The sequence below is a fragment of the Eleutherodactylus coqui genome, chromosome 6 (assembly GCF_035609145.1).
Source record: "Eleutherodactylus coqui strain aEleCoq1 chromosome 6, aEleCoq1.hap1, whole genome shotgun sequence".
Classification (NCBI taxonomy): Eukaryota; Metazoa; Chordata; class Amphibia; order Anura; family Eleutherodactylidae; genus Eleutherodactylus; species Eleutherodactylus coqui.
Window position 1 is genome coordinate 184282312 of NC_089842.1, and position 26991 is coordinate 184309302.

General features: G+C 42.2%; 1 protein-coding gene across 1 annotated transcript; it reads left to right on the forward strand.

Moving 5' to 3' along the window:
* The first annotated feature begins 304 nt into the window (after positions 1 to 304).
* Positions 305 to 25072, forward strand: CFL2 (cofilin 2). The gene is made up of 4 exons (XM_066608431.1): positions 305 to 500; positions 14074 to 14381; positions 15804 to 15880; positions 20967 to 25072. The coding sequence occupies exons 1-4, from the start codon at positions 498 to 500 to the stop codon at positions 21080 to 21082; spliced, it is 504 nt and encodes a 167-aa protein (XP_066464528.1). The 5' UTR covers positions 305 to 497; the 3' UTR covers positions 21083 to 25072.
* Positions 25073 to 26991: the final 1919 nt, after the last annotated feature.

Below are 26991 nucleotides of genomic sequence, written 5' to 3' on the forward strand. Positions count from 1 at the left end.
TGAAGTACCTAGTTATACAGTCTGGCATCCTGCAACCCTTGAACTACATAAGACTTATATTTGGGACTATGTAGCATGTTACATAGTACAATTATTTGGTACTAGCAAGACATGCTCTTTCATCTCCAACCTGCCCATAAAGAGTTAAGCGTGTCTTGGTGTAGATGACCTAGGCACAGTGCAGCTGTCAGGACAGCATGTGTGCTATGAGCATGAGCAGGGCATTGAGTGACTGGCTGCCTGCCTTCTCCAATGACCCACCCTCCTCTGAACTATATTACACTTGTACTCAGCAGGCTACCCTCTCTTTTCCTTTCTCACTCTTCCCTTACACTGTGACCCTCCAACACTTCCCTTTTGCTCTCCTTTCCTGGTCTTTCTTCTTTAACACAGTTGTCTGACACTCTACACTCCGCATCATTTACTGGAGTTCTTGGCAAGTTTGGAAGTAGGCGCAAGCCGCGGATACATAGAGCTCTCCTTACACAAAGCCCAGCATGGTAAGCGGCTCAACAATGTGTTTCTCATATTATAGTTTTTTAAATTTTTTTTTTTTGTACTTATCTTTTTGGAAACGTTTTGAAAAAGTTCACTGACCCAAAATAATTTTACCTACCTTTTTTATTTTTTATTTTCTATAGAAACATTGTATATGGAACTATGATGTAAAATGTATCTTTGGTGTTGCAAGGATTTGACATTTTACTCTTTGACTTTTCTTGTAAACTTTTTATATAATCTATAACCAATATCGGTGGCGCATGATCCTTCATAAGCCAGATAGCCTCTTCTCCTGTAATACTATTAGGGGTAACTCTTGAAAGGTGACATTTTCCAGGTCCCCCTCCCCCATCAGTTACTTAAAGTTAGTTGTAATCTTCTAAAATACATATTATTTGTACCACTTCCACTAATTCGAATGCTAATAGTTATTTATTAATTGCTAAATTTCGGTGATCTTAAAGAAATATTTCATTTATGATCTTCACATGGTGAATACTATGACTCAGAACGCATGTGGTAAACTTTCTAGACTCGGTGAGTAGCAGGATAATGTATATGGTGGTATACGCGTGCTACTGTACAGCTATTACTTTCACAATGACTACAGCATAGGAGAATGCCTTAAAAGGTCAAGTAATGGAGAATAATCCTTACCATAGTTATTGTTTGACAGGTGGTGTAGACACAGCGAGAGGGAGAGGGGATGTTCAATTTGTTTCTCCTGTGTGTAACTTTATATTATTAGACCTGTGTATTGAAGACAAATACTGTATTATACCGCACTCCCTTACAAACATATAGCATTTACTTAGATATGTATATCTGTGAGATTTAATGCATTTGAATTACGTTGGCTTATATTAACGCTTACTTTTTTGCTTCCCTTATGTACTAAATACACACTATAGTACTTAATGGTGAATTTATACCAGTATAGTGCTATGTACTAACATTAATATCTATGTACCGGTATGTAAGTGGAAGGAAAATTGGATGGTAATCCGCAATGGCATGGTGGTATTTGAGCATTTTATATACCACACTATAGTACAATTATAACTTACAAATACATAAACGTACGGCCACTCCATTGCAATCGGATAGCAATGGTAAAGGAACTAGCAATAAAACACCTTTTTTGGATCTAACAGGATTGAAAAAGTACCACTGTACCTTGTAGACAGGGTGATAGCGGTTTACTTATTAAATAGTGAAAAGTCCACTAAAATTTGTGGCATTAATGTGATTAGTAAGAGATATAATTTGAAGCTGCTGGGCCCCTATGCAAAATTTGTAACAGACCCCCTCGATGATGCTGCATTCATAGTACTGCTCTCCTTCTATGAGCAAGATCAATATGGGCCCTCTAAGGCTCCAGGGCCTGGATGCAATTGCATCTTCTGCACTCATCATAGTTACACCCTTGATTAGTGGGGGTGACTGCTTCACAACAAACTGACATGCACTCAGCTATTCCTGTATCTCTCATTCATTTCAGTGATCAGGCAGATCATCTAGGCAAAAAACCCTTTAAGGCTAGAATCGGACATGCAGAATTTGGTGCAAAAACTGGACCCAAAAGAACAAAAAGTATAAACAAAACACTGATGCTCCATTTTTGATTCCTCTCCTGTGTTTGGCTCAAATTGCTGCATGTATGATTCCAGTTTAAGGCTGGCTGCACACGGGTGGATTTGCACTGTGGAAACTGGAGCGGGCATCCGCCTCCAAATTCCGCAGGAAATACCGCCCATAGCATGCTATGGCAAAACGCGTTTTCCTCTCCACCAGCGGAAATCAACTGTCATTTTCCATTGCGGAGGAGAAGTCACAGCAGGCTCCACTTCTGTGCGGATGCCGCAAGGACTGCTTCCATTGAAGTCAATAGAAGCCATCTGATCCGCGGCTCTTATACAGTGACATTACAGAAAGGTCGTGGATTCTGCGTCATCACCTACCAATGATGCAGGAAAAGCTGGGATTTAAACAAAAAAACTGTATTGCAGGTGTCCGACAGCGAGCCGTGCAGACAATCCGCAGTATAGTCGGCAATAGAAGAAAGCAGGTATGTGCCGGCTGGACACAGGGTCAGTTTCTGCTGCGGGCTCCCGCATGTGACCCAGTCGTGTGCAGCTGGCCTAAGGCTGCTTTCATATCTCTGCTCAGGATTCCGTTTTTCCTGTCTTTTTTGGGGAGCAGGAAAGGGGAATCCCGAGAAGGATCCGATCAGCCAAGGGACGGAACCGAACAATGCTAAACAGACCCCATTGTCTATAATGGGGTCCATTCGGTTTTCACTCAGCTGCCTGACATCTTACCGGAATAAATAAAAGGCTGCATGCAACTCTTTCTTTCTTCTGGTATTTTGTGATGGATCTGCGATGGAACTGAGGTTCCAACACAAATATGAAACCACCATTAAAAACTCAGGAAACCCATATTGGCATTTGCAGCAACTAAAACTACTGTGTCCTGGACCGGTTTCTATTAAAACTGCACCTATTACATTGTTTCCATAATTATTGCTTCTCTCTACCTTGGAGGTTAAAAGCATCCAAGTTAGGGATGTTGGAGTTTTGTGATTCAGGCTACTCAACAAATGCAACATGTAAATGATGACTGACCTGGCACATAAGGCCTATATAGAAAGATACCGCAGTAGAAAAACTACCACACAGTTATCCTGTGTGAACATGACCGAGGAGTAAATATAGGATTCTATCTATAGCTGAGGGATTGAGCTTTCCTAAGTGCAAGTCATCAACAGAGTTGGCTGGGAAGTGTTAGATAGCTTTTTATTAGCTTTATCCTTTCTGTGGCTTGCCCTTTCTTATACTACATTTCTTTCCCTATACAAGCCTACAGTTCTCCAGGTTAACACAACTGCTGCTCCCTGATTAGCATACCTTGTGTAGCGCCATATATTAGTCACTTAACACTGCCCCCTCTTTGCCTTCTTGTTAACCTCCTGCTAGGCACTGCTGAGGTCAGCGGTCACACCAGAGCATGTTATGTATTCTTAAGGGCTTATTCACACCAGTGAGCATTTCATTGCAAGATGCAGAAAACTAGCATGAATATCCACTCTATTCTTTTGAATGGACTTATTCACATGAGCATTTTTTTTTTTTTATTTCCTTCCCCCTTGCAGTGAAGCTGCAAGGATAAAAACTGCTGCACTTTCCATCTTATGGCATTCTCTCAGAAAACCTTGCTCAGTGTTTTCAATGGGACCTTAAGAACATTGCATAGCTCTTGCATGTCATGTGATGTGCAATGTCTCCCATTGAAATTAATGGGAAACGCAATCCTCTGACACGCGTGAAACACGCACCTGAGGATAGCAATTTCACAGAAGTGATAGGAGGCTTTTTTGAATGAAAAACGCTTTACAGTTGCGTAAAAAACATACTCTGGCAAGCACGATATCGGGCTTAAAAACTCAACCTGATATTTTGCTCACCTGTGTTAATGTAGCCTCAAGAGGTTTTCCAGGTCTTAAAAAGTGGATGACCTAGTCACAGCCTATGCCATAAATAGTTGATCGTCGGGGATCCACTGCCAGGACCCCAACCAATCACCTGTTTGCTGGGCCAGCTCTTACCCTGTATGGAGAGGAAGCAGATGGCTCCATGCACTGTGCAGTGGTCCAATGTTGTATTGCAGGCACAGCTTACACTTGTGTCAAGATGAGAAAATACAGTCAAACAGGCCACAGCATTCAGATAAGTAAGGTGTGCAAAGTAGCTCAATGTCGGCCAAATCAGAATATGCGTAATGGTTTCCCATGAAGCATTGCTGAAAGTCTCTGTAACCCCACCACCAAGAGATAAGGGGGCAGAGAGTGAATGTTTTGAAGGAAACACCTACTGAATTCTGACGAGCATGTGAGAAGTTGTTAGCCGTTCAGTCGTTCACGACCCTCGGTGACCCTAAAGGCAAGCTCCCTACATGTTTTTTGGTTTTGTGTGATATCCATGCCAGTATCGCTCTTGACAGTATCAGCCAACGTGTCCTTTGGTCGCCGGGTCTTTTGCCACTGAGCTGTCCAAGCATTATAGATTTTTTTCTAATGACTCTGCTCACATTACATGGCCAAAATACGTGAGCCTGAGTCTAGTCCCCTTGTCCCCCAGTGATATATCGGGTCTTATAACGTTCAGGACTTCTTCTTATTTCTCTCTCTCTGTGTATACGCAGCAGCGTTCGCCAGCACCACAGCTCAAACGCATCATAAAACGCAGCATAAGAAGTTTGGTAGTTGAGGGGTAAAAATAATAGGGCAGTAAAACCACCACATGAGTAAAATCTCTAAAGTATCTGGTCCTTTAGGACCAAAACAGCCTGGTCTGTTAAATTCAGGTAGAGGCCCGTTTTTCCACATAGTTTTTTTTTTTTTTTTTACATATCAGCTGCTTCAGACCAGCTTCTGCAAGTAGAGTTATCTTCCACAGAGATTGTTGATGTTTCTGCCACCTACGTTCACCCCAATTTCCAATTCATCTAGGCCCACTTTAGGCATGATCACTTCTGCATATAGGTTAAACAAGAAGGGTGAGAGGATGCAGCCCCGTCGGACGCCATTGCTTGTCATGGTCGACGCAGTCAAAGGCCTTGATATAGTCGATGAAGCACATATAGATAGTCTTTTGGTATTCTTGAGCTTTTTCCATGATCCATCGCAGGCGTGCAATATGGTCGCGGGTGCCACGTCTTCACTGGAATGCTGCCTGCACATCAGGGAGTGCCACCTCAACTACTGATCTCAGTCGTCTTGTAGAATTTTGAAAAGGATCTTCCTTGCATGCGGAATGAGCGATATTGTATGGTAGTTGGAGCAATTCTGGGAGTCGCCTTTCTTTGGTAGAGTGGTGAAGGCAGATTTTTTTTCCAGTCCTGTGGCCATTGCGTGGATGCCCATACTACCTGGCACAGCACTGATGGTTTTCATTGGTACTGGCACGAAGAGTATCAAGGATAACTGGAGGAAGTACACAGAGGAACTATATGCCTGCAAGTACATACCAGGACCATTGCATGAAGTGGACTTGGAGCCACCCATTGTGGAGTCAGAAGTTATGTAAGAAGTACAATGGAAAAAAATAGCAATACAGACATCTGCCAAGAGCATACTGCAGCTTGAACATATCCAGATACATAGATGTATTTCTTAAAAATATTACTTAGCCCCTCTTGGTTTATTTGGCAAACTGGCATTACTGTGGCTGATGGTTAGGGTGATCCTTCCATATGTTGCCACAAAAGTAAAAAAAAAATACACTATGTACGTTTGCATTCAGGAAAATTTTAAAGGTGTTGTCCGAGATGCAGGTTCTTTATATAACCGGATCACCATGGCCTCAACGTAACAAAAACCTTATACTACTACCAGGGGCCCTGGGTCTCTCTGCTGATGTAATGTTTGCAGGCTGCAGTCAGCCTGAGTTGTTCCTAAACAGGCTGCTGCAGCCAATAACGGAGCTCAGCAATCATTGATGAGTTCTGCCATTGGCTGCAGCAGCAGATTCACGGGATCTCACAGGCTGACTGAAGCCTGTAAGCACTACGTCAGCCGGGAGATCCAGAGCTCCCTGCAGGGGACGAGTGAGGAGTAGGAGCTCTTTATTATGTTTTGCAGACAAGGCACCTAGTTTTATAAAGAAGCTTGATATCAGACAACACCTTTAAGCAGTTGTTGCTCAAGGTTGGGGTTAACTTCTCCCCCCTCAAAATCTTACCTGGGACTTCTCCAGGCCTGCATTTTAAAGATCACGATATCCCACATCCTGTAAGGCCTCATGCCCATGGCCGGTCGGATTCCACCTGCAATATCTCGCAGCAGAATTAGACCCGGCCGCCCCCCCCCCCCCCCCCCCCCACCCAAGGACCTCATACTCTCCAGTCCAGATCCGCTGCGAGAGTGTTGGCCAGCGCGCAGTGCAGTGCATTACACACCAGAGTATGATGCAGATTCCCGCAATACTTCCACTGTACCCACAGTGCAGAGTATCGAGGGACAGATGGCTTCCATTGACTGCAATGGAAGCCATCTGTGCGGGGTTTTTTTTCTGCACAAATTAGAACGTGCTGCGATTCTCACCTCGCGAGAAGAAAATCGTAGCTGATTTCCACTCAGGGGCAGGGGAGAATCATTTTACACAGGTCTATGGACAGACATTGCTGCGGAAATCACAGCAGGTGTCCTGACTGCGACTTCCGCAGCGATAATCCGTCCATGGGCATTCGGCCTAATAAAACGCAGAGAACAAAAGGTACAGCAAGTACAATGATTTTTCTGAATTTATATTCAATTTTTTTGCTTTTCTAAAAACCCAGATTACAATACGTTTTAAAATAGAAGCCAAACAAATAAGAGAGATGTACAGATGGATATCTCTATCGCATTTTTTCTTCAAGAGCTATAAGTTATGTCTATATGTCATATGCTTGAAGCAGAATCTATATTACAGATTCTACTGTGTTCAGTTAAAGAAAAGTAGTGCTGTTATTACTAGTTCTAAGAAACATTTTAGCCAATTTCCTGTTGCATTCTTTAGTTGGTTTTGTTTTTCTACAATACGTAATAATCACCAACTTTCTAAGAAAGGCCAGACACAAGATTTCTACAAGGGTCATAATTACCAGATGCTAACTTAATGTGTCCACTACAGTAACACAGTAATGAGCAATGCCATATATTTACTAATGATATGGATGTAATCTACATGTACACTGTAAAAAAAAAAAAAATAAATAAACCTACAATTTTCAAAATGTTTTTCCACTAATGACACGTATCCCTTATCCACAGGTCAAACCCTCTGGTCATTCAATGATCCCAAGAACTGCACCCCCAAAATGCCTGTATGAATGGAATGTCAGTGCACATTACTTGACTGCCACGTCATTCACAAAGGCATAGCTCTCGGAATTGCCAGAAATTCCAGTGGGCACAGTCAGTGATCAGACACTTATCCCTTATCCTGTGGGCAGGGAATAACTGAGCAGGGGACAGCCAGTAGAGCACAATCTGTTATTTTCCTGTCCCAGGCGAAGGATGATATGGACTGTGTTCATGTTATCACCCCCTTCTCAATCTGACAACCTATTTGCTCTGATTGTCACATTTTGATGGTCATCTATTTACTGTGTGCCGTTTCAACTTGCAGGTATTGTGGTCATTGCCAACCGTGGCATCTAGGTGGTTTTATGATTAAGAAAAAGGAGATTTTTTTTCTTTTTAAAGTTTTTGCTCTGCAGGATAGTGTGTTCGTTTTATTGTACAGGTTATTATGGATACGATGATGCCAAGTGTGGGAATTTTTTTTCATTTTTATGTCCCTGTAGGGGATTTGAACAATAGCATCTATAATCGCTATGAAAATGCATTGCAGGACTTCTGTACTGCAATGCCATATTACTCACAATAGCAATCATGGGCAATGGCAAGCTGGGACACCAGTAGATGGTGCCGAGTTGTTACGGCAACCCATCGGCCCTCCACAATTACATGCTACTTCTGTGAACCCTTTACATGCCGTGATCTACATAGCAATCTGAGCCTGTGCTATCCACAGGACGTAAGTTTACGTCCTGGTGTGTTAAGTACCCCGCAGCCACGTCGTAAACATTTGTTGATCCATATAATAGAAAGCGACCAAAACATCATGCTTGTTTTTTGTAAGGTGAGATAGGTAAAATTCGCTATTTTTGCCTTTCCCCACCCCCATCAGGGGGATGGAATAACAGATGTGATGGGTGATGGGCAATGCCATCCTATGTGTTCAATTTGCATCATCCTACAGATGAAAAATCTTTCAAATTGCAAGTTCCTTTTCTGTGGTATTGTCTTCCAATCACTAGTCATACGCAAGTATTCATCTGCTGCAATCTAGTATTTCCTACACATCAACATAGTACCATTTTTCGGCAAAGTGAGTGCAAATGGCAGCCCATCAGATAAATCGGTGGCCTACGCCACTCATGTATTACTATCGGTAAAGTTGTTGTGGGACGATGTGAAGACTTGGCACTGGCCTCCAAGGTCCAATAACTGGCATATTCTGGGTTTTAGACGACAGCACCCTTGTCTAATCAGCAGGGTTGTGGAGCTCCAGAATGGCCCCCTTATTGTTTATGCAAACTAGGCACAAAACATACAAGTGTGGCTGTGCTTGTTACTGCAGCTCAACTCCATTCAAGGGACTGGGAGTGAGCTGCAGCATCATGTATGGACAAGCACTGTGCCTGTGTCAAGAATGATTCGGCTGCAGTACTGGCCACCAATGTTTAAGACCTGGAAATCCCCCTTTAATAATAATCCCAGTATATCTGTACTATGACTAATAGTTTTATTATGTTCTAAAGTACTAATAGATCCTTCCAAATATAGGGAATGATTTCATTCATAAGTCCTTGAAAATGTCATATACCAAACTGGACACTATCTGATGCAATTAAGAAAATGAGGTTTGTTTGTTTTTGTAGAAAGTTCAGACCGAATGCACATGGCCGGATTGGATTCTGCAGGCGGGATTCCGCAGCGGAATCCAACCCTTGTTTAACTGTAAGATCAGTGCTGCGGATGTGCCAGCTGTCGCTAGGCGATTACACGGGTTCCATGGCCCATCCAGAGTGTTGGCTGTGGACAGGCCACGGATTGGACGGCTTCCATTGACTTTAATGGAAGCCGTGCGCACGGAATCCAAGCTGAAATAGAGCATGCTGCGACTTTCCATCTGTGGGCACAAATTGCAATAGATTTCTGTGCTCGTTGACATGGAAAAGCTTTTTCTTTTCACAAAAAAAAATAAATAAATATGGCTTCACTGCAGCTCCAACAGACATTTTCACAGAGTCCAGAACAACAATGGCAAATGCAGGTGCTGACAAAAGATTACTCTTTATGAATTACTAGCTGATATACCCAGCTTCGCCCGAGTTAATTTGGAACTGGTGTTTATCTGGGGTTCACACTGAAAATCTTATGAAGTCGTGGTTACTTTAGAGATATCGGGAAAAAAATATGTTCAACATTTTGCATGGTTCTTTGCGTTACCCAGGAAACACCACGGGGAGGTAACCATGCGACGTTTCCTTTATATAAAATGACATCAGGAAGTGAGAGAATTAGATTTCATACATAAAATTTGGACGCTAATTCTTTTGTGCTAGAATTGAATAATCTTGTTGGGACTATAGATGAGCAAGTATACTCGCTAAAGGCAATTGCTCGAGCGAGCATTGCCTTAAGCGAGTATCTCCCCCACTCGAGACAGAAGGTTCGGGTGCCGGCGGGGGAGAGCGGAACAAAGGGAGATCTCTTTCCCCCCCCCCCCCCACCCGCTCCCTCCTGCTGACAGCCGCTACTCACTGCTCCCCCGCGCCGGCACCCGAACCTTCCGTCTTGAGCGGGGGAGATACTCGCTAAAGGCAATGCTCGCTCGAGCAATTGTCTTTAGTGAGTATACTCGCTCATCTCTAGGTGGGACCCATTAACGTTTCCTATTTATGACATAATCAATGCTCGTGCCAAATTTCATGTTTCTATGACATCGGGAAGTGAGAGAATGCTTTTGTACGTAAAATTTGGATGCTAATTCTTTTATGCTAGAATTGAATAATCGAGTTGGGACCCCTTTACTTTTCCTATTTATGACATAATCTATGCTTGCACCATATTTCATGTTTCTACGACATCGGGAAGTTGGAGAATTAGTGGCGAGTGAGTGCTTTCGTGTATACGTATAGAGAGATTTTAAGCAGCACTGAAAACTTCCACTAATCAATCAACGGAGCAAATGACAAATAAAGAGACAAAGTGTGAGGACAGGCTGGAGGGCATGCAAAACAAGGAAGCTAACCGAGTAACTAGATGTATGAGACAGTGAAGGAATGGAAAGCTCTTTCCCAGGATATGCTCTGACTGATCCCGGCAACAAATTGGAGCACCGGCTCTACAAAGGGCAACACCACGGCCTGAGATCTCCTCTATTTCCAAACAGTCTCTAGTTGTAATATGGAGAATATAATGAGTACCAGAGCAGGGCAAGGCAGAGAAGACTAATGAATAGTAGTAAGCGATTTAAAGGGTAAGAGAATCTAGGAAAGTAACTAAGTCAGGCAGTAGAAAATCTGAGTCAAAGTACAAAAATGGTACGCAGAAGAATTACAAAAAAAAAAAAACAGGGCAAAGTCACACTAGAACACACCAGACCACTATACAATAGTATCCAAAGTATTACTGGCATCTTCTGTTAAAAGGAACCGGACTAAGTGCCTTAAGAAAGTTACTGATTGGCTGGCTGTGCTGTCAATCATCCCAGCCCATCAGCTAAAAGACAAGACCGGAGGCGCTACTCCGTTGGCGCCCAGTGCAGAATGACAGTTTATGCAGCGTGCCTGAACCAGAAATTTGTTGACACCAGTGGCGCTGTGACACTTCTCCTAAACTTCTTCAGCTTTATATGGCATGGGTTTTAAAATGTGTTTCGCAAAGAAAAATAATTGACGTGTCCCTTCTTGATGTAGCATCCATCTGGAAACTGCATTAGGGAGTTGCACGTAGATCTGCCCCATTAAATGAAGCTAAATCCATGTGTGGATCCACATGCAAATCCACAACAGAACTCTGAGAACCTGCCAATAGGCCAATTTCACACAAGCGTATTACGGATGGATTTATGCGCCCTTAATACGGACCACTGTCCTGGCCCAACTGCAGGTCCAGTGACCAGAACTTAGAACCTGATAGATTGTGATGATGACTGATGGTCCGTGTGAAAACAAATCGCTGGGTGCCGTCGTCTTGTTCAATTTCACGGATGACAAATGGGCATTCGGTGCATGTGGCTCTGTGTGCTATGATTTTTTTTTTTTTCCTTTGTGTCCAAATCCTTGGATAGTGCATGAATAAGCCTTAACTGATGTGACATCTGGATGGCAGAAGGACTTTTCGGTGCGACTATTGCTCCTTTCATGTTTGACCACTTCCCGTCATCAATACCATTCTGAGGGCCTCATGTAACAAGTTCATTGATGCATGTAAAATGTCATATAATGTGTCCATTCTGTTCGGTATCAAATGTGCATCTGTGATACAGGCTGCACACAGAATAAGTAAAATGTATCTCTCCTATACCCTAATACTTTACAGTACAGCAACACGTAGTCATCATATTAGCTACTCTAATCTTGTCCATGTGATAGAAGTGTCTTTTGGATTCTCATTTGGCATTGGTTGTCAAGAGGGAGATTATGGATTGTATGCTAATGCTAAGTAAACATGATACATTATAACACTTGTTGTCAGCTGATAGACTGGGAAGCCAGCAGATTAATTAGATGTGCATAGAAACCAAAATAAAACTGGAACCAAATCGTAATGGCATAAGACATGTCGGCGACAAAACAGTCAGAGGCCCCAAAAAAGCATAGCTAGAAACAGACATTTTTATTTTTTTTTGTTAAAGGGAGTATTCCAGTTTTAGCTAACTGTTCTTTTGTATAATGAGATTTTTTTTCAGTATACATTCTGCATGACTTTCTCGGGTTTTTCAAGATGTCTGCTTAGTGAAGGGAATAATAGAAAAGTTCCTTGTAGTCCAGGGCTAGAAGGTTTTTATATGCTTCAGGCTCAGGTTGCAGCTCAGGTTCTTCTGGGGTTGAGTGGCAGTATTATGGGGACATTGTATAGAAGAATTATTTAGCATTGTATGGCAGTATTGTTTTAAACACATATGCCCTTTTTACCAAATTGTTTATTTGTTTTTGAAATTGCATGAGCAATTGTCTAAGAAAAAAAAGTTGCCAAGGACCCAATTTCCATAAAAATGGAATATGAGTGGAGGAGTGCCTCCCCTTTGTGTACTAATGCAGTTTGGAAGAGAACAGTCTAAGGCATCACAATGGCAATCAAAAGGCAGAATATACCTAAAAATTGTCAATGTTCTTCTATGCTAATGCATAACCAAAAGTCTCATGTTTTTGTTCAGAGCTCATAAATGCTGGACTATGATTTCAACTTCTTTTCCCCAAATTACAGATCTGGAACACTATGCAACCAGCAACCTTCCTGAGCAGATGTACAATACTGTACACAAGTTTTAGGAAGGTGTGGTCTTCACAATAGCATCAATTCTCCTAGGTACACTTGCACACAGTTTTTAAATGAACTCCTAGAATCATATCATAGAATGGTAAAGTTGGAAGGGACCTCCAGGGTCATCTGGTCCAACCCCCTGCTCAGTACAGGATCACTAAATCATCCCAGACCAAGGTCTGTCCAGCCTTGTTTGAACACTTCCATTGACTGAAAACTCACCACCTTGCGTGGTAACCTGTTCCACTCATTGATCACCCTCACTGTCAGAAAGTTTTTTTTCTAATATATAATGTGTCTCCTCAGTTTCATCCCATTGCTTCTAGTCTTTCCTTATACAAATGAGAATAGGGCTGATCCCTCTGCACTCTGACCGCCCTTCAGATTTTTGTAGACTGCTATTAAGTCTCCTCTCGGCCTTCTTTTTTGCAAGCTAAACCTTCCCAGATCCTTTATTCGTTCTTCATAGGACATGATTTGAAGACCGCTCACCATCTTGGTAAGGCCGGCTGCACACGACCGTGTAAACCTGCGGCAAATGAAGCATGCCCGCCGCGGGTGAGGTCGGGTGATTTCACAGTGCGGAATTCCGCAGCGTGAGCATTGAGCTATTAGGTTCAATAGAACCTAATAGCTACGGGCAACGCGGCGGAAATCCGTCCGTGGGAAGGAGCCCTTACTCTTCTCTGAACTTGCTCCAGTTTGCCTAAGTAAACAGGGAGGTTGTTCCAAACATCTTGTAGAACTAACCACAGATCTTCTGCTGATTTTTGAAGGTTTGTACAAATCCCTCTGTCTCTCCATGTAATCCCAGACAGACTGGATTATGTTGAGATCAGGTCTCAGTGGGGCCATATCATCACTTCCAGGACCCACTGTTCTTCTTTATATTGAAGACTAGTACCAGTGTTTCTGATGGCTTAATGCGCCACTTACTAATATAATATAGTGAACGGGATTGGAGTTGGTCACTGGTCCTAAACCAGCAGAGCCAGACAGCAGCCATGTGTTTACAGGACCTGTGATGTCACCGTCATGTGATCAGTCACCAGGGCTCTGAGCTCCGCCCCTGATCAAATGACTGACGCCCTCGCAGGTCATGTAAGTACACAGCTGCTGTCAGACTCTGCATGTTTTCATACCTGTTATGATGTCACCATAATGTGATCAGGGGTGGTGCTCAGAGCCCCAGTGACTGATCACATGACAGTGACATAACATGTAACTCACACTGTCGCTCATCACTCAGACTGGTGGTCGTTAGTATTTTGATAGTTCTTAATGACATTGGCTGTATGTTTGGTGTTGTCGTGCTGCAGAATAAATTTGGAGCTAATCAGACACCTATTTTTGAAAAAAAATCTTTTTGCAGCATTTTTCCACACCTGCCTAAAACTTTTGCACAGGACTGCAGTTTGTATTAATATGAGCAAAGAGGAACTATTAATCTGTGTTCATGTTTTAAACAGGCATCTGGTGTCACCGTAAATGATGAAGTTATCAAAGTATTCAATGAGATGAAGGTGAGAAAAGCTCAATCTCCTGACGAGATAAAGAAAAGGAAGAAGGCTGTTCTGTTTTGTCTAAGCCCTGATAAACGTGAGATAATTGTGGAGGAGGCCAAGCAAATCTTGGTAGGAGACATTGGAGATACAGTTGAGGACCCTTACAGGACCTTTGTCAATCTACTGCCACTTGACGACTGTCGATATGGACTGTATGATGCTACTTATGAGACCAAGGAGTCCAAGAAAGAGGATCTTGTCTTCATCTTCTGGTACATTCCTTAAAATGGTGTGGAAAATAAGAGCAGATGCTCCTTCTTATCCCTAAACAGTGTGATAGCAATACTGTAAAAAGGGGTACATAATTTTCACAATAGCACTTAATTTGAAGATCTTGTAATTGGGTTGTGGAGGAGGTTTTGTTGATGGAACCATTTTAGGATTGGGGACCGTTTCATAGATAAAGGCCGGAAATAATGTGGCTCCAATTCATAATAGGGGTGGCGTACACAGGATACCTCTAAAAAGGAGTTCTTATTTAGACAACTCCTTTACGTAAAGTCCATATCACACACCTCATCTACTCAAAGGGGTTCTGTCATTAAAAAGCAAAAATTCTATACTTGCCTATTCCTCCCCAATCAGTCTTCTTACGGCATCTTCTCCTGGCTCCAGCAGTTCCCCCCCCCCCCCCCCCCCCGAGTCACGTCACCTCCAACTGGATGATTCTTCTTCTGGTGACAAAGCATACATTCTCTACAGTCTCCATCCTGCAGGGCAATGTATGCTCCGTCACTAGTGATGTAGTGTTCATAACCTAGCGGGGAATGACAAGCTATTGCTGAGACTGTGCATGTGTGCTGTCTCTCTGTAATAGTATATGAACTCTTGCAGCAAGACAGCGCGCATGTGTAGTCTTTGCAATAGATCGGCATTCCTTCCTAGGCGGTGAACATTGCGTAACCTACACTAACCTGCAGGAAGAAAACTGCAGAGAATAGCTCATAACAAGAGGAGGATCCGGCTAGCTTGCGGTGAAGTGACCCGGGGGACTGGAGAAGATCAGTGAGGAAAAGATGCAGTAAGAAGGCTGCCTGGGGAGCAATAGTTAAGTGCTTTTTTTTTTTTGTAATGGTAAAACCCCTTTAAGGGTAGCTTTACACACGATACCTTTTTGAAGGGCTATGTGTTTTGATGTAATGCCCTTCTAAAAGTGTCTGTTAAAATACCCCCTTAAAACAGTGTCAGGCTTCCTTCACACTCAGGCTTTTTTTCTGGTGATCTTTCTTTCTAGCTTGTAAAAACAAAATTGCTTTAAATCCACTTTTTCCCCCCACTCACTGATGCTGATGTCACACTTTGTGTATTTTTTTTCTTTTTGTCAATTTTTTTATTTTCTACAGAAAAGCCTATGAAAAAAATACCGGAAAAATAGTGTTTATAGTGCATTTCGTAGTCTCCTATTGACCCACACATAATACCAGAGTGTGGCATACAAAATGACAGCATCACAAATGCTAAAAAGCCAATAAAATAATCTCCACCTATATGTAACACTAGTGTCTGTCAATTTTAATTAAGAAAAGAACAAATCTTTAATGAAGTATTCTGCTACATTGTTTTTTTCTATACGCCATATAGTGAAAGATTTGTTGTTATACCCCTTGCTTTTTGCTTTTTATGTTGTTTTCTAGGGCGCCTGACAATGCACCTCTAAAAAGCAAGATGATTTATGCCAGTTCAAAAGATGCAATTAAGAAGAAGTTCACGGGTGTGTTGTAGTACTTATTATCTTTGTGTCAGCCTAACATGTTTAATATGGTGATCATTTCCAAATGCATGTTGTATGTTTTGTTGTAAGGGTTGGCTATAATATGGTTTGCCCAAAGAGCAAGTAAATTTTTCTTAGCCTACAAATAGTAACAAGTTCATGCCTTTGCAATTGGGTCAATTGAAAACTGGGCATCCAATGGTTAACATTTGATTGGGAAACTATGTTTATGGCCAGTGTCATATACAGATGCTGGTTGGATGCCAGTTTGTATTACATGTATTGCATTTTTTTTTTTTTTAAACATGAGAGAAGACATAATTAAAAGTAATCGTTTTTCTATATACTTGCCCTTCTTTTTGAATCCTCCTTTGGCCATGGCTCACAAAACGCACCAAAAGCTGCCACTAAAACCGTATTCTGTGTTTTTCAGCCTATAGCCAGAGTCACATGAGCATAATACAGACCCATTTCTGCAGCCATATGATCGCAATTCCTGAAACAACTGCGGTTCTAATGTTCTGAACAGCATCATAGGAATTTGTTGCTGTCAATTCAGGTCATTAGACCCTCAGGAGGGCTGGGATTTACAGCACAAATGCAATTGTGTTAAACTGGCCTTAAAGCAACCCTCTGGTCCAGGAACAAAAATGGCCTCACCAGCTTCTCTGACTACCAGATGCACAAGTATGCATCATTAGTCAAGGACACTATACACCTGCTTGATTGATCAAAGTTATTGGGATAGGGGACAACTTGCTGATCAGTCGGGGTCTTGCCGCTGAGACCCATACTGATCCAAAGAACAAGGGTGTCTTGTTCCTTGTCCTCCTTACTGCTGGCTTACTGCAACCCTTGCAGTGAGGATATGACTAAATGGAGAGCTTGTCATGCAAGCGTACTGCCGCTCCATTCACTTTCAATGGGACTGCAGATATCCCAACTGCAAGCGCTCTGGTACATTTCCATCAGCCCCACTGAAATGAATGGAACATTGACCGTGCAAGCTTCGCCAGTGCTACATTCATTCTGACATCACTGCTGAATCAGAAGCAAACCTTGGAGAGAGGGTTACACGGAACTCCCTGTTCTTTAGATCGACGTGAATTTTCACGGTGAGACCCCCCACTAATCAGCAAGTTATTCCCAATCTTGTGGCTAGGGGATAACTTGTGATCTTAGTACAACGCCTTTAAACTACTGCGATAAGTTCTCAAATCCTGGTAGCTATGGCAGGGACCTAACTGTCTACTACAGCCATGCCCCTGCTGCAATCTTGTAGGTACACTAGGCAGTATCAATGTAGATTTGTCATTGATTATTAAGGGGTTAGGAAACGTTCATAGACAGTGGCAAGTTTTACTTTGTGACATAAAGGGGTTTTCCTGTACTCGAATATTGAAGGCCTATCCTTTAACCTTGTGTACTAAAGTCTGGTGTTTTATCTTTTTCCCGCTACCCTTGACATAGGCCAACAATATGAGATCAGTGGGGGTCCAGCACCCTGACTGATCAGCAGATCGAAGGACAGTGGCACTTGGATGAGCAATGTGGTCACTTCATAGTTTACCAGGCACCTCTGTACAGCTGATTGCCGTGTCTTGTACTGCTGGTCAACAGCTACAAAATGTATTGCACTGTGCCTAGTAAAAATGAAACGGCTGCAGCGTTCGCCCAAGAGCTGTGGCTTCTTCACGTCAATCTACTAATCGAGCTGGGTGCCAGAAGTCAGACCCCCAGCAGTCTGATAATAGTCCATTATTAAACTTTCAGAGAAACCCTTTTAAGGGGTATTCCGGCGATTCAAAGTGAAAGTTATATGCTTCATAAGGCAATGAAGTGTAATTTTGTAATACAATATTATAACCTGTTTTACAAAGCTAGAGAGATATTGCTTTACATGTGGTCTTCCCCCTGCTTAGTTGGTTATGACCTGTACGTTCTACTGGTCAGGCATTGCTCAGTGCCTTCAACTTCCGTAATGACGACACAGTTCATATGGTTGTAAATGTGCACTGGCAGTGGGGCATTTTGGGAAATGTAGTTTTTGTACTCCCTGGTTACCACTTTAAATGTAGAAATCTAAAGTTGGCTGGAAAGCAGAGGTGGAGCAGATTGGCAAAAAAAAGGGTAGCTTGATGATTTAGATGGGCGTTTTTGAAAAAAATGTTAAGTGGGAAATTTTGAAACTTTTGCCCAGTCTCCGGAATACCCCTTTTAATGGCCTGTTCTACTGAAGTGATTCTGTTATGCTAATCCACAGCATTTACACTGGGTTGGCAACCTGATATTTTTATAGACAACTTATCCAAAAATTACAGCTAGCCAACACTTTTTTTTACAGATGCATCTGAAAGTCATACTGAAACATAAAAATTAGTTCACCTATCAGTTCAGATACTGATATGATCCCATTACCAGCATTCACTTATGAGCTGTAAAATGATAATTGGAGTCATAATTCCTCAATTGCCAGCAGCCTCAAAAACATCAGAGCCAACGAATAATTGTCAGGCAATGGAAAAAAGTCTATCTTTACAGACTGTCCAGAGTTCTTTGGATGGTTGGCAACCCTGCATTTACAGTAGCAGCATAATAGATGAGATTTAAGCAAATCTTATTCACACCCCGAGAAAAAAACAGCATGGAAATTGGCATGGTACGGACTTGTATTACATGTCTATTTTATGCTTCGGATTCTGGGGTTTCCACTCTGACAAATCTGTGCATTTTTTTTCAACTAAATTCACGGCAAAAGCTGCAATATTTGGTGCAGTTTTTGCCGCTGCAGACAATTCACAGTAGGTCTGTCTTGTGGGAACAAACTCTTGAAAGCTATGTCCACCATTGCAACCATTTTTTGTAGTTATAATAAAAAAAATCTTTGCAGATTGTCTTGATTTAAAATGACCTTACCATTTAGTTCTACAGCTACTTTTGACGTCTTCTGTCTCCATGGCTATAGACCAGTGATGGCAAACCATTTAGAGACCAAGTGCCCAAACTGCAACCCAAAACCCACTTATTTATCGCAACGTACCAACACATCAGGGGGCGGTGCTTATCACAACGTATGATTTTACCCCTGTCATTCTGAAAGGGTCAGGGCCGCTTCAAAATAGACAGGGTGCAGATTTTGACTGCTTTTTGGATGCTGCAGCGGAAATTTCTGTGGAAAATTCTGCAGCATTTCCGCATTCAAAGGCAGTCAAAATCTGACCCCCCCCCCCCCCCTCAGCAACCCCAGCGTTAATAGTGACACTCCATAGCAGCCCCCAGTAGTAGCAGTGACACTCCACAGCGGCCCCCAGTAGTAGTGGTGACACCCCCACAGCGGCCCACCTTCTCACCCTCTGAGACCCACATACTTTTTCTCTCCTCCTCATGGAAGCTCCACTGCTCCTCTGCTCGGCGATGATCCCAGTGCACAGTGTGATGTCTGTGTGCTGCTGGACGCCTCCTGCCCTGCTCTCGGGGAACCAAGTAGCAGACATCAGGGGACGGGGGAGGAGGATTCCGGCTGCACACTGACATCAGTGTGTGCCGCTAGCAGCCCAGCTGAGTGAATACTGGCAGGGGAGCTGCGGCTCTTGCCAGTTTTCACTAACGTGAGTGGCTGACGGCGGTGCGAGCCAGCAGGGAGGGCTCTGCGTGTCGTAGGTTCGCAACCACTGCTACAGACTATAAACTTAGTGTACTATCATCCAGCTATTGCATTACCTTCCCCCATATTTGGAAAGTTGGCAAGAAGTAGGGACCGATGAAGGAAATAGAACTGCTGGATTAGACCATACAGGGTTTGTTGGTGATTGTTACCTTTCCATTTTCTGGTTACAGCTCCTATGTACGTCTGCATTGTATTTTTCAACAAGAATGTTTGCAAAGACGCTTTAGGGTGGTTTAACACCTGTATCTGGGGTTCCCTTTCTTGCTCCCCAAATTGAGCAGAAAAGCAGAAGTCCCTGCGGCCGAATGGCTCAGTCTCTGAACGGAACTCAACAGCGCCAGACAGACCCCATTGTGACTAATTGTGTCTGTCCATTTTTCACTCAGCTGCCTGGCTTTTGGACAGCACAAAAAGCACTGCATGCAGTGCTCTTCCTTCTGGTATTTTGAGACAGATCTGTTATGGAACCTCCAACCGGAGGTGCTCCAATGCAGATGTGAAACTGGCCTTAATTTTCTACTTATTTTAGATGCATTGGATCAAAAATGCACTTGCAAAAGTGAACATAGCCTTTAACCCCATCTTCTATTAGGGATTAATCACACCTGTGTTCAGCCTGCATTGGCATTTTGTCTTTCAGTTATTTGGAGCAGACGGAATTAGAACAGAATTAAATGCTCCTGTTTTTTTTATTTATTTATTTATTCCACAATTTAATTTAAATTAAATTAATTTTTTCCTTCCGCTATATTTAGTTCCCGTTTTTAAACAGAACAAATAACCATGCACTATATATTTCTTTTATATGAAAGAAGTCTAAGGCTGCATTTCCACGAACGTATATCGGCTTGGTTTTCACGCCGAGCTGATATACGTCCTCCCCATCTGAAGGGGGGTAGGATGGAAGAGCCAGGAGCAGGAACTGAGCTCCCGCCCCCTCTCCGCCTCCTCTCCACCCGACTGCACTATTTGCAATGAAAGGAGGCGGGACGGGGGTGGGGCTAAGTTCTGAGAATTAGCCCCATCCTGCCTCTCCCCATTGCAAATAGTGCAGAGGGGCGGAGAGGAGGCAGAGAGGGGGTGGGAGCTCAGTTCCTGCTCCTGGCTCTTCCATCCATCCACCCCCCCCCCCCCCCACAGATGGGGAGGACGTATATCGGCTCAGCGTGAAAACCGAGCCGATATACGTTCGTGGGCATGCAGCCTAAGAGTGGAAGCGACCTGAAAGTCGTTATTAATTTTTTAAGCCTCATTAAAATCGGTGGGGAAACAAAATGGAAGAGTTTAATTCTGCTTTTAATTCTCTGTGCTCCAAAAACAGATCAGAGGCGGAAAGCTTTAACACTGGAGTGAACAATTTTGACTTGTATATTATATGTATTATGTGGATTTTATCTCACATGTATTTACTATTTTTAGGTATCAAACATGAGTGGCAAGTGAACGGCATGGACGACATTAGAGACCGAACCACCCTGGCAGATAAACTAGGAGGGAATGTGGTTACTTCATTGGAAGGTTTTCCATTAAAATGAGAGCAATTCCTGTATTTTGGAAGCTTACAGTATTTAAGTAGCAATTCCTGTTATGACCATAGGAAATTATTTTTTCTTTTTTAATTTATTGATTTTGTTTTCATTTCCTTTTACCTGTACGAACTGAATAAACCATTTTGGTGCTTGAGAAATGAAGTGAAGAACTAACAAAAGCACAAGTTGCATTGCAATAGTCAAACTAAATGGAACAGCATTAAGGGTTTGTTCACACAGCCTTGGAATTGAACCTAGCAAAGCATAACCCAATCCAGTCATTTGGATACCTTTCTAGTTTTCTTAAAAACAGAAGCTAAAAAGGAGCTGTAAAATGCAAGTATAAATTATACATAGTATGCACGATTTAAGCAAGTTCCTTGGGTAGTGGTTGCTTTCACGTGAACTGTGATATTCTGCGTGGAACATGTATGCACCAAAATCCACATATCTAACATGGCTTTGTGGTGGATCACTTTGGATTTGCAATTGCCAATGTGTAAAAGCTCTTCTCAGTTTCAGTTCCCAGAGCTGTAAATGTTAGGTGGGTGGTCCCAATGTTCACTGTTAATGGATGATGTTGGATTGATTGACAGTGAGAAGTGAGGACCACCCACTTGACACATTCACACAGAAACTAAGAGGGTGGGAGAAAGTAGATTGGGGGGGGGGGGCGGAGAAATTGTTTAAGTTGGCTGGCCATGGCTGCAAAGCTATGCAGATATGACAAGTCCTATTTAGTAAATTTAAGAACACTTCTTAGTATATTTAAAATGTAAAAAAAAACTGCCTTTTGGCAAATCATTTCTAACTCAAGTTAGTCTATAGAAAACTCCTCCATGTTTTGTCTGCAGTGGTTTTCCCAAAGACAGTTTCCCTGTGACCATGCAGAGCTGGCAAAGCATAGTCATGGAAGGGTTTATGCAAAGAAATCAACAGCAGTGTTTCACAAAGGGAGCCTGTATTAGGAAAATGACGTTCTGACCCCTAAAAGGACACGACATAGAATTAATTAATTTTGGATTTAAGAATGAAAGAAAATTCAGAGTTGGGTTTTTCTAAACCAGATAATCCCTTTAAAATCCATTTTCAAATGCGCTATTAGGGTATTTTTAATCCCCTCCTCTATCAGAGTTGACAGCAGCTACAAAGGATGTCTCTCGTTTTGGAGGTCCAGACATGTACATGTAATAAACAGGTAGCCCATTGCTTTAAACAAGCACTTTGTAATGCTTCATTTCCCCTATGGTGGAGCTGCATTAAAACTGAAAACTTGCTGCAGAGTTTCCCCAGGTTAGAGCTGATTGCCGTGATCTGTTTATTGTTAGGGCACCTTTCGAGAAAAGATTGTCCAAAGCAGACCAGCTCTTTAAAACATGTATTACTTAAAGATGACCTGTCACCTGTCCTGACAGGTCTGTTTTAGTAAATACTTGTATTCCCCTGTAATATAACAATTCTGGAGCATGTTTTCTTATAACTTTGTATGAGCTGTTCCTCTGTTGTTCCTCCTAGAAATGAATGAGTACATTGCCAACTGGGTGTTAGCAGTTGAGTGTGTCCCTACACTGTTGTCCAATCATTGCTGGCAGTATGACTGTGTAGGGACACGCCCCTTAGGCAAGGAGAATAGTAACATCCAGTTATCTATTCATCAATTTTGAAGAGTAATAACAAAGGAACGGCCAACCCAGAGTTATTCTGCAGAATTGTTATTCTATGGGAAATACAAATATTTACAAAAGCAGACATGCTGGGAGAGGTTATGGGTCCTCTTTAAGTTGTACTGATCCTGTATTACAGCTTGAATTCTAGTCCAGAGCTGCATTCACAATTCTGTTGGTATCTATTGGAAATATCTAACACGTTTGTGGACCGACTAAAGCACCATCCTTCGTTTTTGCAAACTAGCTTCATTTGCATGTATTTAGAGAACAGCGGGTGGTCTGTTCTCTATATACATTGCTTTTGTTCTGCCATTAGCTGCTGGCTGCATACAATGCTATCAGCACTGCCTGCGGAGGACACAGCATGCCATCCCTGTTATCAGGGACAATGGCTTTTATGCTGGGCTGAACTCAGTGATGGACGAAGAGTGCACGATGGGCACACATTTACATGCAACGGCTATCGCTCAAAAGCCATGATTCGGACTAATTTTGACCGATAATCATTGCATGTAAACCAGCCTTTATTCCTAAAAGCTTCTCTAACTTGCTATAAGTAAAGATTGAACATCCCAGAATGCAGGTTCTAGGCAGACCTTGGTCAAGTAGAAAGTCTTATATTATCCATGCAACAGTAATGAAACATCTCCTTATTTAATTTACTGCTTTCTCTAGAAGAATCCTACAAATCCATAGTGGGGGCTACAAGTGGCACAACAATAATTAAGGAAACTAGTAGTTGGTGAAAATAACCTATTTACAGTTAGATTAATGCAATTAAAAAAAACAGGCATATTTGCTAAGCAAGACGTCGTGTGTAAGCCAAAAAAGAGGTAAATAAAGAGCCAAAGTACTAGATAAACATCAAACTTACAAGTATTCTTCAACCAATAGCATAGAATTCAAAAGGGGGATTCAGAGCTTTTTTTCTATTGATGACATATCCTCAGGATCCCACTTGGGATCCTTAGGCCCACTTTCAGTGCTGCAACACAGAGCCAGACGTGTAATAGGAGGCATCATTCCCGCTGATTTCAATGGGAGTGAAGCTGTCCATTACACTTTAGGCCCTGACCACTGATGACATCCAGCCCCTCTGTACTGGCAACAGGCCAGACTATCAGCTGATTGGCGGGGATCCCAAGAGGTGGACCCCCTTTGATTCAACTATTAATGACCTGTCCTGAGGATAGGTCATCAGTAGTAAAAGCCTGAAATATCCCTTTTAAATTTCTTAAGAAACAATGTATACAAACCATTTCGTTTAACATGATGACAAATAGATTATATGAATTACTTTTATATTAACGGGTTTTTATGACATTAAGAAAAACAATTACAGGCAGCAGGTAAGTTTTTAAAATATAAAAAAAAAAACACCCGCCTCTTCCCTGTCCAGTGCCACAGCTCCAATCCTGGAAGTGACTGGAGTGGTCCTATACGGTTCATCAGTCATGCGAACACTTGGCTACAACAGGCATCTGTGCATGAACTGAACTGTAAGGTCAGTAAATGGCTTAGAAGTCACATGAATGGCATGTGACGGCTGCAGTCACCTCTGGGTAGGTGGTGGTGCTGGATAGGAGATGGCAGCATTCACAATGGCCATCATATTGTATGGCTATCTTTATATTTAACACCACTATCTGCCACCTGTTCTTTTTTCACGCTTATGAAACTGAACACTGACATTACAAAAAAAGTTGCCTAAAGCTCGCCATAACTGTAGGGAAAGTTATTTAACATGTCTATGGTACTTAAATGATCAGTCCCAACCAATGGAAATTTTTTGCATCTGTTATAAGATGAATAGGATTTTTTTCTTGTTCATTACCAATTTAAATCAACGAGAAGTAGTTTGACAGGGAAAGACCTTCTCATCATAGCAGAATATGCCCATTTAATGACTAATGTCCTGATGTATCTGTGCTTATGGTGCTCATAGGAACGGACACATTCACTTTAAAGCTGCCTAAGACACATTGTGCTAGAGTAACCAGCCAGTCATCAGAGATCAATAGATATATTGTTGCACTTGACACTATTATTTCTAAAACTACATGCAGTAACATAATCCACTAAATGGTCCCAAATATGGTTTCCACACTGTATTATTGGTATGTATATTAGACCAAACATGTGCCTTTATACTTCCTATAATCAAGACCTTTTGTATAACACACATTTTCCTGCTGTTCCAGATTTCAATGTTCTAAGAAACCATGCCAAATGATATTAGATTTTGATTGCAGACATCCGTTGTTAAACCAAAGTATTGTTTTTGTTGACTTTTGTGCCAAACAATAATAAACCATATATTTGATTATTACAGTTTTCTTACAGTGTTATACTTTATAATACTCTTAAGTCCTCGTGCCCATGGCCGGGTCGGATTCCGACTGCGAAATATCACAGAGGAACCCGACCCAGTGCCCCCCAGGGATGCTATTCTCAGCTGTCCGGATCCGCTGCGAGTGTCTTGGCTGGCACGCATGCGCAGTGCAGCGCATGATGCACTGGGCTATGACGTGGATTCCTGCAATATTTCCGCAGAGCTCACTGCAGAAGTATCATGGGACAGCCTGCTTCCATTGACCGCAATGGAAAATAGGACATGTTGCGATTTTTCTCCCCCGCAAGCGAAAAATTCGCAGTTGACTTCTGCTCGGCAGGGGAGAATCTTGTAACATGGCATGTCTATGGACGGACATTGCTGAGGAATTAGCCTCACGCGTCTGGCCACGAAATCTGCAGCAATAATGCGTCTGTAGACATTGGGCCTAAAGCCCATTTTTGCATCTCAATATGGTTGGAAGTTCCTTTGCTCCTCCCCAAATGGAGCTGGAAAGTTGAACCGCCACACAGTTGTGAAACCATCCTTACTTTTATAAAGGTATTAAACAGTGTCCTCACATACATTGGTGTCAAATCATGCAATGGCGCTATAAATGTGTCATGTCGGCTCTTCTCCAGACATTGGTTTATATTCGGTTTATCAGTGACAGAAGTGGTTTCTCAGAATTCGGAAAGAAGTTTGGCATCTACACTGTGGGTAATGGGAGGTCTGGTGGTGGTGGGGGGGGTGTTTTTAAATCTGCTGTGATGATACATGTGATTCGTTCACTAGACCGGCAACAACACGTACTGCTTGAGATAATACCATCATTCACATTGCCTGGAATGAAGAAAAATCCCTGTGTTAACATGAGAACAAATAGTCGTCGTGTTAAAATGACGCAAGTGAAGAAAAAGTATATACCCTGCCCTCCACGGGTCTGGGGAGATTGTTGAAAAGATATTTCAAATGGGTATAAGTAGTTCTACTTTTTATTTGGATTTTTATATGGATTTCTATTTGCTACAAGGCTCCCCAGGCTGGTGAGCCTTGATTTACTCCAGGACGCTTCTCTAGCCTACCTGCTGGATCATGGAAAGGGACCTTTTTGTATATGTACACGTTCCCATTATACATTGAATATTCAGGACGTACGAGGCGCTGTTTTACTATTCTTTCATTTAAAATAAAGCACACCATTATTTTTCTGTTGCAATCCTGTGCCAGTTTGATATACTACATATTTGCCTTCTTTTTGAAAAATTTAGTCTCATCCAGGCTAGTGGCGTTCACAATGGCGGTCCTATTGTGACACAGCCGAACACATTTCCCTGCTGTTTGTTTGCAAAATTGGATTACCATCTTCTAAACCATTTTCATTCTGTGGGAGTTTTCACACTTTTGAGACTACTGTACCTTGTATACAAATCTCCACTGAACATATGATATGCAGTATATTTTGACCTGCACTAAAAGAATTCTGTAAACCCGCATAAATGACCTACAGGTACTCGAGTCCACAATATGATTTCCTAATGTATTCTTTGTAAAATGCCATTTAGGCTACAGGACAAGCAATCTGTAGGAACATTAGCTTGTAACATGATATAGCCTGCAGGCCCTCATACACCAGTCCTATTAATAGCAGACACATTCCTAATCTTGTCATCGCTGGACAGAAATGGTAGCGCTAGGCTCTTAATGTTGACTATGACTAGAATTGTTCCAAACTAAAACATTTGGAACCACTAGTCGGGCTCAAAGTATAAAATCTACATGGCACTCCACATCATATGCTGACAACACTTATTGGGCAACTGCTGCGACTCCTAAACATGTCTCCAATCCCCTTTTATGAGAGTGCACCATATGAAGTACACTTTTTAATTGCACTAAAGTCTAGCAATTAGGCC

What these genes read in the sequence shown, in the direction of transcription:
- CFL2 (XM_066608431.1), top strand. An exon ending in GATCTTGTCTTCATCTTCTG is followed by an intron (nt 14,382 to 15,803) that starts GTACATTCCTTA and finishes GTTGTTTTCTAG; the next exon opens with GGCGCCTGACAATGCACCTC. An exon ending in AATTAAGAAGAAGTTCACGG is followed by an intron (nt 15,881 to 20,966) that starts GTGTGTTGTAGT and finishes TACTATTTTTAG; the next exon opens with GTATCAAACATGAGTGGCAA.